The 17,592-nt window shown below is 34.4% G+C and overlaps 1 protein-coding gene across 11 annotated transcripts in view; it reads left to right on the top strand.

Moving 5' to 3' along the window:
• Positions 1-17,592, top strand: part of COP1 (COP1 E3 ubiquitin ligase) — a 246,122-nt gene that overhangs the window by 150,848 nt on the left and 77,682 nt on the right. For all 11 annotated transcript variants that reach the window (XM_070267732.1, XM_023640594.2, XM_023640597.2 and 8 more), the window contains one exon: positions 6,947-7,063. In XM_070267732.1, the coding sequence (XP_070123833.1) occupies positions 6,947-7,063 (117 nt within the window). The remainder of the gene's footprint in view (positions 1-6,946; positions 7,064-17,592) is intronic.

Genomic DNA, 17,592 nt, shown 5'->3' with positions numbered 1-17,592 from the left:
GCAAGGTTGTTTGTGTTGCTCATTTATTTTGAAGCTGTATTGTTAGGATCATAAACATTTAGAATTGTTATGTATTCTTGGCAAATTGACCCTTTTACCAGTATATAATGTCACTCTTCATCCCTATTAATATTCTTTCCTTTGAACTGCATTTTTAGATATTCTTCAAACCAATAATCTCTTTGTCTTCTTCTGTGAGATTCCAGTTGCATGAATGTTAGACCTTTTCGTTTGTCTTATAGGTCCCTGAGACTCTCTGTCCTTATCTTGTCAATATTTTTCCTCTTCTTCAGATTAAGTAATTTCTGTTGTTCTGTCTTCTAGTTCATTGACTCTTTTATCTGTCCATTTCCATTTTGCTATTGATTCATTCCATTGAATCTTTTATGTGAATTACTGTATTTTTTCCCTAAAATTTCCATTTGGCTCTTTTTTTTATAGTTTTTCTGTCTCTGCTGAGTACCTTTATCCTTTCATTAGTTTTAAATGTGTTTACCTTTACCCCATGGAGCATAGTTACAATAATTACTTTAAAATTTGTTTCATACTTCCAATATCTAGAGTTTAGGGTTGATTGTGTCTTCCTTTGAAAATTCTTCACACTGTCCTGGAGTTTTGTATGTTGACTAATTTTGGGGTTGTGTCTTAGGCATTTTGGATATTATTTTGTAGGACTCTGAGTCCTGTTGACATTTTCTGGAGAGTGTTTTTTGTTTTTTTAAGCAGGTGATCAGTTGGTTTAGATTTTGGCTGTAAATTCTGTCTTGCCTTCTGTGGGTGCTAGTTCCATTGTCAGGTCAATTTTCAAAGCCTTTGCTGTGCTGCATTGGTTTGTTCAATGCATTTGCCAGTCAGAGGTTAATCTGGAAATTGGATGATCTTTTCAAATTTAGTGCAATGCACAAAGCCTTTGCTATACTATACTTTGTATCCATCTTACACACAACAGAGCTCGGAAATGACTGCAAGGTCTTAGGCCTGTTCATACACAGAATTATGGGATCTCCTTCTCCAGTGCTTTCTTTTCTAGGTTTCTCCCACACTCTTTGTCTCCTAGAGTCTGTTTCACTGAGGCTTTGTCAACAAAGTTGGGGTTTCTCTACAGATGAGCTACTGCTTTTTATGATCACAGAGATGGAGTTTCTCTCTGGGTATTAGCTTCTCATACTGCTGCAGCTCTGTGACTGAGGCCCACCCATGGGGAAAAGTTTAGAGAGGAAAAGGGCAAAATGGAAAAAATGAAGATTACTCCCAACCCTGTGGCTTGCAGGGACCCTTTTTGTCAGTCTTATGGCCAGAAACACAGGGAATTTTCCCAGTTTTTGCTGATCAAGGTCCTGACTTTAGCTTGCCGTGGGATGAAAAAAATGGTATTTTCAGCCTCATATTTGTCACTTCTTTTAAGTTTTGAATTTTCTCCCCAAAATGACCCTTTTTTCTTACTTTTCAGGTTTCTCTGGGTTGCTTTTTGTTTTTTCGATATTGTCTGGAGTAAACTCATAATGAGAGAGGTTGGCTGTGGTGGGCTTACTCTGTCTTGGTTGGTACTAAAAGCCTCAAATGCATTTAAGGCCATCTCAAAAGCATTATTTACTGCTACTTAAATACTTTTATCATTCCTTCACTCTCTGGTGATTTTACTTATAAAATAGTACCTTTGTGATAATTTTATAGTAAGAGAATATTTTAAATTCCTTTTAATGTATTTTATAGAAATATATTAAACATTTTGTATATTTTATATTTAATAAATTTTTAATGGAGTCATTTATTAATGGAAGTTATTATTTCATTGCAAAGTTAAAAACTTGAGTTCTTATATTTTTCCTATTCATGCTGTGTATTTTAAAAATAGTTTACTTTCAAATATATATGCACATATTTGCATGTTAAAGAAACATCAATATGTAGCAAGCTAATTAGAAAAGAATTGCATGAGGCATTTTATAAGCTCTTTTGGAGAAATATATTTTCCTTTTTAAATAACCTAACAATTGCTTGCAATAAATAATCTTGCTTTTGAATTAGAGTAAGCACATTCTTGAAAAGTTTTTTCCTCCAAATATGAGTTTTAAGAAGTTAGGTTTTAAGACAGCAGAAGTTACAGGTTCTTATTCATTCCAGCTTTTCATAGTTGTGTAAGTTAATGTAAGAGTGAAGCATTTGAAATCTTGGTAAATTTTAAAGATTAATTGTAGTTAACTCATTCTGAATGAAATGCTTCCACTTCTTTTTTCATCAGAGGACTAAAAAGTGAACTGCAACATAAATAGCATTATGACAGCAGTTACTTTTCCTGTAATTTATAACTTTAGGCAGTTACCTTTCCTATAAGTTATAACTTTACTAAGTGTAATATCCCCTGGATCTAAGTGAAATTGAAAGGCTTTTGTTGGCCATTGTCCCAGATGGCCCCCAGTGATCTTTGTCTCCTGGTATTCCCACACTTGTGTAGTTCCTCTCCCTTCCTAGTGCTTTAGTCTGCATGACTGGTAGAATACTGCAGAAGTGAAGGTATGTCACTTCTGAAATTAGGTTATAAAAAGCACCACAGCCTCAGTCTTCATCGTTCTTTTTCCAGTCGCTTGGTTTGGGAGACATTAGCCGTATTGTCACAACCCCAGATGGTGTAGAACTGAATCCTCATGCTATGAACAATGTTGAATGAGCTTTGAAGTGGATCCTCCAGCTCGGCTTAACTGTGTGAGACCTCTGAACCTTCAGACTCTGAGCCAAAAGCACCCAGCTAATCTGCTTGGGGATTCCTGACCCTCAGAAACTGTGTGACATAGTAAATTTTGTGTTAAGTTGCTAAGTTTTGCTGTGCAACATAGCTAACTAAGACAACAAGGCCTGTTTCCTCTATTTAATCAAGTTTAAAAGGAAACTTATGTTTGATAATCAGTATTGTCAAAGTGCACATTTTTGTGTTTAATCTTTTGTACTTAGAGATTTATAAAATAGTGCAGATATCCCTCAGGTTTACGGTAGTTTTTGGTGAAACAACACTGTCTCTTTTTATTCATTCTGTTTTCTATAACATCTAAAGAGTAGTTCAGAAGTGGGTCCAGGAGTATGAGCTATCAGTCATACTCGTACTTGCATGTCCTCACTAAAGACAGGTTTTCTTACTGTGTCGTACTCCTGTGCCTGTTTTCTTTTTCTTTTACAATGAATTCATCTTAAGAAGCTTTGGTGCAAATAGACATGTGGTAGGCTCTCCCTGAAAAGCTCAGAAACACGTAAATCCTGCATATTGGAATTGATGCTGTTGTTATGATAGATATGCAGTGTGTTCTGTTTTTGGAAAAAATAATTTTGAACAAAAGAACTTAAGGACCGTTTAAGCCAAATTTTACAGATTAGTAGATAATAAACTTCACTCATCCTCTAGGGTAGTTGGATTTTTAAAAATTTGGTATTTTTTAATGGGACTTAAGATTCAGGTGCCACTTAAAAAAATCTTTTCTTTAGCTTTTGACATTAAAGAAATCAAACTTGTATAAAACAGTTGCCTTTTTTTTTTTTAAAGATTGGCACCTGAGCTGACATCTGTTACCAATCTTCTCTTTTTTTCTTCTTTCTTCTTCTTCCCAAAGCCCCCAGTACATAGTTGTATATTCCAGTTCTAAGTCCCTCTGGTTGTGCTATGTGGGATGCTGCCTCAGCGTGGCCTGATGTGCGGTGCCGTGTCCGAGCCCAGGATCCGAACTGGTGAAATCCCGGGCCGTTGAAGCGGAGCTCACGAACTTCACTTGGCCCCGGGACCTGCCCTAAAACACTTAGTTTGAAGTAACATTCATTTCCTACAGCCTGCTTAATAGTATTTAGAACAGGTTTGTTTTTATCTTTAGCCTCCTACATTGCAACACGATTTTCCTAGCAATATAGAACTATTTTGATGTTTTACTGAGTATCAAAAGAGACTATATATAAATAAATGAATTTTGTTTGATTTAATTGTTTTAGCTCTTCGCCTTGAGGATCGTGTTTTCTTTTAAATTCACTTTTACTTTTTCTTATAAAAGGGAGTTTTCACAATAAGTGTTGAAATTATAATTTTTGAAGTTCAATGAAATTCTTACTATCATCCTTTTAAAGAGAAAATAACAATGGGTCTGTTCGTATTGATTTACATACTGTCTCCTTATTTTGAGGACCATCTCATTTATTTTTGTCTTGGACATTTTCTTCCAACGCTTTTATTAATTTCTTCTACACTTTCTCCAAAAGATTATACTCTTTTTACCTTTTGATCTGTGATGCCATCTTAGGATATTGAGTTGATTTTAATGTTATTTCATCATATCTATTGTATTAATTTCCTAGGGCTGCCGTAACAGAGTACCCCAAACTGGCTGGCTTTCACAACAGAAATTTATTCTCTCACAGTACTGGAGGCTAGAAACCCAGAATCAAAGTGTTGGTAGGGCCATCCTCCCTCTGAAGGCTCTAGGGAAGAATCCTTCCCAGCTTCTCATGGTTAATAGCAATTCTTGGTGTGCCCTGACATGTAGCTACATCCAATTTCTGCCTCTCTCAACACATGGCCTTCTTTACTCTGTGCCTCTATATTGAAGTCTCCCACTGCTTATATCAGTCGTTGGATTTAGGGCCGATCCTAATCCAATATGACCTCACCTTAATTAGATTACATCTGCAAAGATCCTATTTCCAAATAAGATGACATTCATAGGTACCTGGGGTGAGGACTTCAGCATATCTTTTGGGAAGATGGTTTAACCCACAGCACTTGTTTAATTACCAATACCTTAATAAAGTGTATTATATTCTTTATGCAGTTTCCTTTTCTGTGTTGTGTATATTCACTGTATCTTTATAGTATTTTAAACCTTAGTTATACTTATAGCTCATACAATTATATTGAATTGTAATATCTTAAATATTGAAAATTATAATCATGGTGGTTACTGTTGTGATTTGTTGTTAAAATGTTTACGATTACTTCATTGAGAAAATTACTGTGAAGTGAAAAAAAGACCTGACTCACTTCTAATTTAACTGTCATTATGTTAGGTTCATTTTTATGCTTACTGATACTGAATTGTCATAAGACACTGATATAGAACCGTTGTTTGTGAAGGTTCTTAGTGATTAGTAGTGGGGTTATGGGAACAGTAAGGTGCTCCATGAATATTTATCATAGATTAACTTTGGCCTGCTAGGCTGTTCGACTACAGCTCTACCACTTGATATTCAAATCTGTGAATGCTGTGTTTGACATGCAGGCTTTTCATTACAGCTAACCATCTCATCTCAGAATTGTATATCTTAATTGCCTGAACAATTATATATTGATTGAAATAACATATGACTTTTATGGGAAAATAACATGAGACAAATCAAATACTGCTGTTTAGAACTCTTATTTTTTTATTTTAATAATGAGCGTATTATTTTTCTGTGGGAAGGCTAATAGATTCATCAGATTGTAAATAACTTTTATTAATGATTAATTTTTATTCAGAGATTACATATATTTAAGGAAATTCTCTATTATGAAATCCCATTCATAGAAGGTAAATTATCCCATTCACACAGAGAAAGTCTCTGTTCCTATGAAGTATCGTTTCATAGAAGTGGTAGTTGTTGGAACCGTTTTCATTCCTATTTACAGGTTACTGTTTTAGTATTTGTAAAAAGATTCTAAAATTTTGCTATGCCTGCATCCCTAATATTGGTTTTCAACCCCAAATACACATTAGAATCACCCAGAGAGCTTTTAAAAAACACTAGTACCTGGGAGGCTGGCCAGGTGGTTTAAGTTCACGCACTTTGCTTCTGTGGCAGCCTGGGGTTCACAGATTCAGGTCCCAGGTGCGGACCTCGCACTGCTTGTCATGCCACACTGTGGCAGCATCCCACATAAAGTAGAAGAAGATTGGCACAGATGTTAGCTCAGTGACAATCTTCCTCAAGCAAAAAGAGGAAGATTGGTAACATACGTTAGCTCAGGGCCATTCTTCCTCACTCACGCAAAAATAAACATAAAACCACACCAATACCTTGACCCCATGTGAGTATTGTCCTGGATAGGACATTGGGACTGATGGAAAGATGGAAGGAAAATTTTTGTTGTTATTATTGTTAATATTTATTATTAATTCTAATGTGTAACCAGAATTGTAACCTATATCCTGAAACTTTATTGTATGTGTGTATTCTAGTGTCTACTAAGACATTTTTGTTTAGAAATGATATGGTTGCTCTGGTACCTTATAAGACAGCAGCTCACCTTTCTACTTCTGCTTTCACATCTGACCTGCTCTGATCAGTCAGCTTTCCACACCCTAATCATTACAGATCTCAGTCGATACCACCAGAATGGACTGAATATCAAATATTAAAACAAAATTTTAAAGTTTAGCTAACCAATTCCATAATCTATTACTTTAGACATACTTAAATCATGTAACCAAGTTCCTATGTAAAATTTTAAAATCATGGAATTCTTAATTGAAAGATAAAATAAGAACGTATCCCAAGTCTTTTAAATAACATTTTTATTCTGATATATATCATACAAATGAAAGTGTGTGTGTGTTTCTTAAAAGTGTCGTGTGTTAAATCATATAATCACCCTACTCCTACAAACACACATACAGAATTTAAATAATACTAAAGCACATGCACATATATCTCCAGATTGCTCTTTTTACCCCTGTCTTTTATGCCTTAGTTATAGGATCATGTTACCTCTCAGTATATGTTGATTATCTGTGGTGTTTTCTGACTTTAAAACTAAGCTCTCTTGGTTTCAATACATTGTTCTGTTCTTCATTTGTTCAGTTTAAACATTTTTGGTCCTAGTAACCAAAATGCTTTAGATTAGACAGCTGTCGCAATAAGCAAACTTTCTGTTTTACAGAAGCATTTGCTAATGTATTGTTTATTTCTTTTTGTTTTTGTTGTCCTTTACTCTTAGTGAAGCTGTGGTCTACCAACTTAGACAACTCAGTGGCAAGCATTGAGGCGAAGGCTAACGTGTGCTGTGTTAAATTCAGCCCCTCTTCCAGGTACCATTTGGCTTTCGGCTGTGCAGGTAAGAAGTGAAAGCAGATTTTCTTCTTTTGATGTTGATTGAATATCATGGTTAGGATAAAAGAGCATTTTAAAATGAATAGCTTGCTTTGTAGGTTTAAATTTTGTTTTCATCATTAAACTCTAAATTAGAAGTATATGTAGTATACCGTCGTTATTCATTTATTGTTGTGCCTTAATTTCAGTATTCTTCACCCATGTTTAATAAAACATAGAGATGAATTTGTTGAGTTTTTTTTGTTGTTATTCCTCTAAGTCTTTGCATGCATGAACTAATGTTTACTTACTCACAAACTTAGGTCATAATGATGTTTAAACAATTAAGCTATAGTGTATAGACACAGGAGTCTTTTTTTTTTTTCTTCTGCATTGTGAAATCTCTTTGATTCTTTTTTAGTTGATAGTCTCAGATTTTTTTTAAAAAAAGGTAAGCCAGCACCGTAACATGAGGACAATATCACTTTTTACAAAGGAAAAGCACAATTTAAATCTTAATTTATCACTACATCTTTTCCTTATTTCAACTTATTGTTTATTTCATTTAGGTATTGACATAATTTCATGGTTAAATTTGAGGAGACTATAGACTAACATGTATATGTGGGTAGAATTCTTTTTTTATTAGCATATAGAATATTTTTTCATGGTTAAATGCTCTTTTATTCCATTTGAACCAACTACTCCCTTATTTAAATCCCTGTTTTGTCACTGACTAGAAATGTGAGCTTGTGCAAGTTGAATAACTTATCTTCTCAAGTTTCTTATCCTTAAAATAGAGATAGCCCTTTGGGACTCTTATGAGGATTATAAAAGAAAGAGGCTATGTGTAAAACTCTTATAATAATATGGTGCTCAATATTGTTTAGTTATGTTCATTATTAATATTTTATCATGCATTTAATTATAAATAGTGTATTGAGTTTTAGTGTTCTGTTTTATAAACACACTCACTAACTATTGGCCATCATTTATGAATAGAAGTTATTCTCAATATTTAATATGTACAAATGCCAGATATGAGCATCTTCAAAATTTCTCCTTCTTGGAAAAGGGGAACCTACTTAAAAAATGCTTCAGCTCTCTGGCAGGCAGTTTTGTCCCGCTATTTTAAATTTTCATATTTTCTTAGTTAATTTTTGCATTTTCTTTTCCATGTAAGCTTAACATTTATATTTTTCCAATTCTGGAAACATTCTTTTGGGATTCTCATCTGAATTATGTTATATGTATTTGTTAGTTTTGGAACCACTGACATCATTAAGATAGTATGTCTTGCCACACGATTACATGGGGTATCTCTCTGTTTGGATTATTTTCTGTCTTTTAATGAGATTTTATGGTTTACTTCATTTAGGTTGTAGGCCTTTCTGGTTAATTTTTTTCTCTATATAAGTTTTGTTACTATCTTAAAGAAAGTATTTTTTTTTCATTCCTTATTTTAGGTACTATTTGCTAAGAGTAGATAAAAGCTGTTGATATTTGGATATTTGTATTCTATCTACGCATGTTATACATTTTTCTTATTAAATCTGGTAGCTTTTTAGTAGAGTCTTTTGGGTTATTTATTTATACTTCATAATAGGCAAAAGTGATGGCTGTATTGTTTCTTTCCCAGAGATTTATTTCATTGTCTTCTTACAAGGCAATGTTATATGATATAGTGATAGTTACTTCCCCCATCTGTTTCATTTAGTTGAAAGGGCTTTAGACTTTTTCTGTTTAGGATATCTACTTTTGGAAAAGTCTTTACTAAATTCAAATCATTTATTTTGCTGTTTCCTAGGAGCAACTTCAGTATTTTAACAAGTGCCTTTTCAGCATCAGTTGATATAATCATGTGGTTTAATTTGTTGACATAATGAATTATGCTTATACCTTTTTTGATACTGAATTATATTTATGTTTCTAGAATAAACATTGCTTGAGCATAAGTGGAATTCTTTTGATAAATTGCTGCATTTCATTGCTGGTATTTTTACATCTATATTCATAAATTGGTGTATAATTTTCTTTGTCTCTTTTTTAACCGTTTCTTAACATCAGTGTTTCATAATTTTCATTTATATGAGTCTTGAACTTCTCTTGTTAAATTTATTCCTAAGTATTTTATTACTTTTAGTTATATTGTACATAGAATTTTCTTAATTTTATTTTTTGATTGTTTGTTGCTAGTATATGGATATACATACAATCAGTTTTTGTATATTGGTCTTGCATCTTTGAGTCTTGCTACTGTTGTGTATTTTTTTCTTGTAGTTTTATTGTGGATTTCTACTTTTTTTAGGATCATATCATCTGTGAATTAAAACAATTTTGTTTCTTTATGAGATTAATGCCTTTTTGCTTTATTGCATGAGCTTAAAGGTCGTGTGCAATGTTGATTTGAAGTGGCAGAATGGACTTCCTTATCTTAGAGGGAAAGTATTCAGTCCTGCACAGCTAAGTGTTTTTTGTGTCTTTTGAAAAGCTGTGAGTTTTTTTGTAGATATCCTTGATCAGGTTAAATTTTCTTCTGTTCCTAGTTTGCTAAGAGTATTTATTATGAGTTAATGTTGGATTTTGTCAAATGCTTTTTCTGCTTCTGTTGAGATGATCTTGTGGTTTATGTCCTTTATTGTTGTAAAATGGGATATGGTATTGGTGTTGTTTTGTTTTGTTAATGTTAAACCAACCTCCCGTTCCTGGGAAAAATCTCTCTTGGCCATTGTGTAAAATCCTTTTTATATGTTGCTGGATTCAGTTTGCTAATATTTTAAGTGTTTTTGTGGATAGTTGTCTGTAGCTTTCTTTTCTTATGATGATGTTTTTTAGCTTTGATAGTGAAACTATTGGCCTCATAGAATGAGTTGGGAAGTGTTTCTTCCTTTGTTTATTGAATGAGTTTGTAAAGGACTGATAATATTTCTTCTTTGATTATTTGATAGAATTTATCAGTGAAACCATCTGGACTTGGACTTTGTGGGAAGATTTTAAATTCCTAATTCAATTTCTTTATTTCTTTTAAGTCTATTCAGATTTTCTATTTCTTCTTGAGGTCAGTCTTGGTACTTAATTGTTTTCTAGGAATTTGTAAACTTAATTTTCTTATTTGTTGGCGTAAAGGTGCTCATAACATTCTCTTATAACCCTTTTAATAACTGTAGTCTCCTTCTTTCATTCCTGACTGGTCATTTGTGTCTTCTCTCTTTTGTCTTCTTGGTCAGCCTACTTAAATATTTTTCAATTTCTTCAAGGTGTACGGTGTGTGTGTGTGTGTGTGTAGCGGGTATGTGTGGGTGGAAGGTGCTTCAGACCAGAACGTCACATATTTCCACTGTTCTCAATGTTCTTACCCAAACTTACTTGTTGGAAGGGTTGAAGATCTGTAGGCTGAACTTCCTGGAATGACTCTTAACTCACGATAAATATATATATAGGCCAAGAGAGCTGTTATTTCTTTCTCATCCATTGAAACTATTGAGATCAAGAACTGTCGAGATTAAGAACATGATGCCATTGCTGTAATCAAGTGATCAGAAATCTTTCACCATTACTGCCACAACTAGAGACTGGAGACTGGAACATGACAGCAGAGAACCACCACACCTTTACGACAGTGCTTGCAACAGAAATATCCAAAGCAGATTGAGCACAAAATTTCTACCTTTCAAGTCTTACATAAGTGCATCCCATTGGTAGCGTCCAATTCACATCTAGAAGCATAACTGCAAGGGGATCTGGGCAATATTGTTTTTAACTTTCCATCTTCCATAGGCTGTAAATACTTTAAGGTGGTGGGAATGGGTGCTGAATGTCATTGGCCCTATCCAGCAAATGCGGTTTGATATGAGTTAAGAACTTACTTTTCCTGGCTTTGAAATAGGGGTTGGTATCAGAGCAAGACGTTAATGAAGCCGGTAGTCCTTACTTTATTCACTAACTTTAATTGTACCAATGGCTGATGTTGAGTCATCTTTATTTAGAATTGAAATGTTTCTTAGAACATAGACTGTTATCTAAATATTTCTCTTTAAACTGTAAAACATCACTCTCTCTTTAGCTGTAATGTTTATTTCACCACTGAGAGCAGTACAGTCATATTCTTGAGGTTGCTTGTTAAATATTATTTGTGATGATGAATTTGGCATTAGGAATGGGCTGTACATTGCTTTGGGGTTCCAGGGAATAGATAATTAATATGTGAGCTACCCGCCATCTACAGTCAGGCTCCCAGTCGCAAGGGTGCTGTGGGTCCTACATGGGTAGTGATGCATTGTGCTCACTCTAGACTTCCCGCCTGCCTTCGTTTGATTCATTTCTCTCTTTGTGCTTTTACTTTGTTATTTTGCTCTTTCTCCTTTCACCATAATGTAGAAAGATGTCTGGTTTTTGTTACTGGAGTTTATAGCATAAAAAGTTTCTTGAATTGAACTAAAAATTTGCAAGCATTTCTTTTAAAATATCAAATCCTAAGTCATGGACCCCTTGAAAATAGGAGGCTGGGAATTTTAAAATACCTTTTCGAGGTTAATATTGAGAAAAAGGCTTTACATTTTATTTTAAACCATTTAAAATCTATTCTTAAGCCCTGAGATTATCTGAAGCCTGCTTTTACCAGAAGAGAGGATGATATTTTTAACATAAAAGTAAAGGTATTGTTTATTAATTATCTGTTACTTGATTACTACATGAAATTTTCTTATTAGTAGGAAAACAATTTTTCTCCAATATATCTTCTTTAAAGCCCGTTTGGGAGAACATTGTAGGGCTAAAGTAAATAAAACTCCTAGCAATTTGTGATTTTAGTAGAATATTAGAATTACTTGCATACTTACTCGAAGCATCTTGCAGTTTTTTAAACTGTAATGATTATGACAGATAGGAAATATGGGTACTCTTAAGGTATTCTCTAAAGTAATAACAGTTTTGGGGCTGGCCCTGTGGTTTAGTGGTTAAGTTCGTGCTTTGCTTCGGCACCCCGGGGTTTGCGGGTTCAGACCCTGGACACAGACCTAGCACCACTTGTCAAGCCACCCTGTGGTGACATCCCACATAAAGTAGAGGAAGACTGGCACAGATGTTGGCTCAATGACAATCTTTCTCAAGCAAAAAGAGGAAGATTGGCAACAGATGTTAGCAATAACAGTTTTTCCCCCAGAAAATAGTGATATAAATCAAAGGTAAAATTAGTATTATCTTGATTCAGGAATGGCATTTATGCTAATAACGTATTCACTGAGAAGCAATACTGTTCTTCCAACAAAGAAACAGGAATTCTGGAATATTCTTTTTAACTGTGTTATCTTTTTCTTGGTGACTTTTAAGGTATTACCATGAAAACTTTTTAAAGTTGACTGATGTTTTGGCAGTTGTAAGTGGAAATGGTTTAAGTGAACAGACATGATAATCTCTCTCAAATCTTTATTTATAAGGATTGAGACTTCATCAAAACTATTTTTGTTGTTTCCATTTTCAGTAGGTCACTAAAGTTTCAGGTTAGCTATATCATTCATGTTCCTTTCGATAAGCACCTACTGCTAGGATGAGTTATGTTTAAGGGAATTATTAGAATAAGCCCAATGCCAAAGTAAAGCAAGATGGCCACTATTTATTCAGATATTCACTCAGTAGGAGAAGGTTTTTAAATCCTGATGTATGTGATTTACTGAAAGAAAATGTGTTTTTCCTCATTGAGGTTTTAAAAAATTGAGTTCTAAGTATGACTGACTTGTAGATTATTGTAAATCTGTCATTTGAAATACTTGATTTTTGAAAAACCCATGTTAGAAAATTGAAATAACTTTTCTGAATTTAAACACTGATTTGATGTTTTCGCATTCTGTTTGCAAGGTTGGATTCTTTTTTAAAATGTACTAAACACCGTAGAGTGATGAATCAGGTAACTTACAGATTATTTTTTTGGTGAGAAAATTAAAATGAAGATATTGAGAAGAGGCTATATTTAAAAGGACTGCTGCAGAAAATATAAAATTTAACCACTAGTATCTGAGTTACAGATACTCATTAGACAGAGACTGTGGTTAATATATTATCTTAAAGGGCTTAATTGAATTAAATAAAATGTGACTATTTTTTTTCCCTCAGAGATTCTAGTTTAAGAGAGAATATATAGATTGCCATGTCAGTGTTACAAGCTAAGACCTCGAAAGCCTATATAAGCCAGCTTTCTTTCCTTTTAGTGATTATTATCTCATCTTTTTGTGACCTTCTGATGTATAACTTGTGATGTATAACAAGTTACACTTGTTAATATTTTAAGAGTCACTTCCTCTGCTGGTGGTTCTGAATTAATCTTAAGCTATATAAACCACGTTTTAGACTCTGCTAATTTTATTTTAATAACAGAGCCAATTTCATTGGTCTGTATGATTCAATATTAAGCTATTGTTGTAAGATGCTGAAAGATGTGTTTTAGATTTTAATATTTATAGTAAGTTGCATTAATGGTCTCAATTCTTCACCCCTCCCTGTGTCTATGTGCTTTGCCATGAAGCAGTGCTTTCCTGCTGTGGGAAACAACTGCACCCTTTGACTCTGGGCTTAGCGATGTGACTTGCTTTGGCCCAAGTGATGTTAGGTGTTTAAAATGTGCTTGCGCAAGTGGGCTTGCTTGCCCTTGCCCCTCTGCCATCACCATGAGGAGACCATGCTCAGGCTAGCTGCTGGTCCCAGGGGGAGGGAAAAAGACCACACTTGGAGCAGCACCTACTCTCCCCAGCCAAATCATTCAACCTCCAGTCACTAAAACAATCCCTGTTGAAATCAGTCAACCCCAAGCTGTCCCTCACATCAGTGAGAGTAAATGAAGGTTTTAAGCCACTCAATTTTGGAATAATTTATTACATAGCAATTTTGTGGCAATGGCTGATTAATTCACTGTTCTGTGAAATTTTGTGATATTGAATGAATAAAGGCAACTTCTCTATGTAATTATCAAGGCTCTAACTAATTATCTTCTGTTTATAAAAAATCATTCCATTTGGATTAACAGTGTACTTACAGCCAATATATCACCTTCACTTGTTTCCACTTGTTTGAAAACATAGAAAAAAATCTACATAAAATTACACTACTGCCTCTATAGACATGCTTTAAAAAATCTTCGCATATTGAGGCTGGCCCTGTGGCATAGTGGTTAAATTCGCTTGCTCCACTTCCATGCATGGGGTTCATGGGTTCAGATCCTGGGTGTGGCCCTGCGTACCACTTATCAACCAACACTGTGGTGATGTTCCACATACAAAAAAATAGAAGAAGATTGCTACAGATGTTAGCTCAGCAACAGTCTTCCTTAAGCAAAAAAGAGGAGGATTGGAAATGGATGTTAGCTTAGGGCTAGTCTTCCTCACACACAAAAAAACTTCACGTATGGAAAGACATACTTAAATACTTGACATGTAATCTAAAGCAAAGATCTTCAAACCAGAGTAAGAAAACCTTGATTGAACACTGAAAATATTCAAGGCGTGTGTAGAAACTTATGGAGTTAAGAAAAATAATTTTTAGATCCTCAAATTTCATATGTAAGTTGATATGCCTGATAATGAAGCTTAAAGTGTCATCCCAGTTCTCCTTTTCCACTTCAACTTTTATAATAACTTTTCTCCTGTTTTACAAAGGAAAACATAACTCTCATCATCATGAATCTTAGTATGGTACCTTATTCCAGGTTGTGCAGACCTTAGGACTATCAAACAAAGGGATGATTCTAAATGTTGTTACTAGAGTAACTTCCTGTCATTCTTTGTCTTATAGATATTTCTATTGAATGAAACATGCCATTAGAAAAAGTATGTATACCATTTATAGCGCTTTTACTTTAGATATTTATTGAGTGAAACAGTGGAAGTGGGTGAAGTTTTTTCTTTAAAGGACTTCTTCCTTCTGAGTAGTATCAAAAAAATATATGCATTGTTTCTTTTTCTCAAGTCCCATGGGAGCAAAACAGAGAGCCCGTTAGCACCAAATATTGAGCGTGGATCTTCTTGACTTCTTGGTCAATAAACTTTACACCCTATTTATTCATTAATCTATCATAGAATCAGAATTCAGAAGTGAGGTGTTTGCAGGGATGCATATTAACACTTTTTTTTCAATTGAAAAAGATAATATGACCTTAAATCTAGTCGTTCTTTATATATAAATCGATGAGCTAAATCTGCCTTGGGAAGGTTTTGATAAAAAATGTATTTAAAACATGAAACAATATTAAAGCAAAAAGTAAAATAGTGCCTCCAAAATACTTTGTTGGCTAAGTTATATTAGAATGACAGTATTTTGTTTTTTTGCAACCTCTTTTGAAAATATGTTCATACAAGTATAATTAATACTGGTCTGTGGTCCATTATCTACGTTTTGAAAATCCAGAAAGCCCTGAATACCAGAAATTCATTGCTCATTTGAGGACATGAGCAGATCTAGAGTGGAGCTACTTATCTTTGTATATCCCACTTAGTATAATTGTTCATTGGGGCCGGCCCCGCACCTGAGAGGTTAAGTTTGAGTGCTCTGCTTTGGCGGCCCAGGGCTTCGCCAGTTCAGATCCTGGACACCAACCTGGCACCACTCATTAAGCCATGCTGGGGCAGCGAGCGTCCCATGTGGCAGAGCCAGAAGGATCTACAGCTGGAATTTGCAGCTATGTGCTGGGTGGCTTTGGGGAGAAGAAGAAGAAGAAGGAGAAAAAAAGACTGGTAACAGATGTTAGCTGAGGTGCCAATCCTTAAAAAAAAAATTGTTAAGTTTTCCAGCAAAACTACTAATATTTTTGATTACAAGGTGCTAACAAGCCTTCTTGGGAATGTTGCCTAATATAAAGCCTATTTCCTTTCAAAATCTGAAAAATTCAGAAATATGGAACTCATCTGCCCCAGGTGCTTGGGATGAGGGATTGTGGTCCTGGTACATTTGATTTGACTTTGGCAAAACCATTTCAGTACTTTGCAAAAATTGTGATTTTAATTACTCTTAATTACTAGGTAACAGGAAAGATTGGTTCCAATTCTTTTCATTTAGTAAAATTGAAGGATGGTCTAAACAGGAAAGATTGGTTCCAATTCTTTTCATTTAGTAAAATTGAAGGATGGTCTAATCAAGATGGCAGATCATTAAAAGTATTTTTTGGTAATAGCTTACTATGTGATTTTGGGGATAAACTTGGGATTTAAAAAATCGAGTGACATTACTGTGAGAAAATTTTCCGTTTCTATGACTGTATTTATATAAATATAAAAATGATCAATGGGAATATAATTAATGCTGAACAATAAGAATGGAATTCTAAGAGTATGTAATAATTCGTTTACAGTTACCAGAATGAAGCTGGGACAAAGGGCAGAGGGAGAGGGGATGCCACAACCATCTTACGAAGACTTTTTCAGTAAAATACTGCTTGCTTAATAATTATCAAAATTTGTTGTATTTTTTTTATCAGTTGTATATTACTAGTAATTTTAATGGTAACTCAAATGGAAAAAAATGTCTTGGTCACAGGAAATGAAATTAATGTTTGTATGTGTATACATATCTTTTTTTCAGAGGAGAGAATGCTAAATCAGACTATGAAAAGCATAAAATCAATTGGATAAATTTTATTTGCAAGGGGAATGAAGATACGAATTTAAGGAAAAGATTATGTAGCGTTTTCCATTATGAAAGAATAGCTTGTTCATATTTTTTTTGATGGATGATGTTGAACATCAGATCACTATGGTGTTTAGCTTTCATTAGATATACTTAATTCGTATTTTAAAATGTCACTATTTAAATATGTTACAAATGACAACTCTAGCAAATACATTATGAAAATTTTAAGGCATTGATTTAAAATTTATGAGGGCAGAATTTTTCAGTATTGTTTTATGTGAGATGTTACAAGCCTCTGAATCTGCCTGAAGTAAATTTAGGGGCAGATGAAGGTGGATAGTTGTAGGTGGTAGAGAGTCAATGAATGGTTATTAGTAGTCAAAAAGTAACTGCTAAATGTTTTAACTGACGGATTAGTCTTTAAGATTTTTTTTTTCTAATTTTTCCTTTTTCTCCCCAAAGCCCCCCAGTACATAGTTGCATATTTTTAGTTGTGGGTCCTTCCAATTGTGTCATGGGGGATGCCACCTCAGCATGGCTTGATGAGCGGTGCCATGTCCGTGCCCAGGATCCAAACTGGTGAAACCCTGTGCCGCCGAAGCGGAGTGCGCGAAACCAACCACTCGGCCACGGGGCCAGCCCCTGGATTAGTCTTTAAATGAATTATTGCACAGTGTTAAATGAAAAGATAAAATATTCTTGATTGTAAAGAAGTGTGTATTTTTATGACATAAATGAGGGAGTTTCAGTAAGATGTGAAGTTTTTTCATAGAGTCATACGTGCGTCTGAAAACCTAGACTCTACTATTATAGAGCCATTGTGGTTATAGAAAGAAGTTCACAATCTCAGAAACTTCTTTCTTTTATGTGCACGTGTTCACTCACGTTCTCTTTCTCTCTCTCTCAACTCCACTTCCTTCCTTTCCTTTCTCCTCTGTTCCTCCC

Source organism: Equus caballus, chromosome 5, assembly GCF_041296265.1.
Source record: "Equus caballus isolate H_3958 breed thoroughbred chromosome 5, TB-T2T, whole genome shotgun sequence".
In the NCBI taxonomy this organism is placed as follows: domain Eukaryota; kingdom Metazoa; phylum Chordata; class Mammalia; order Perissodactyla; family Equidae; genus Equus; species Equus caballus.
This window is presented reverse-complemented; position numbering and strand designations above follow the sequence as displayed.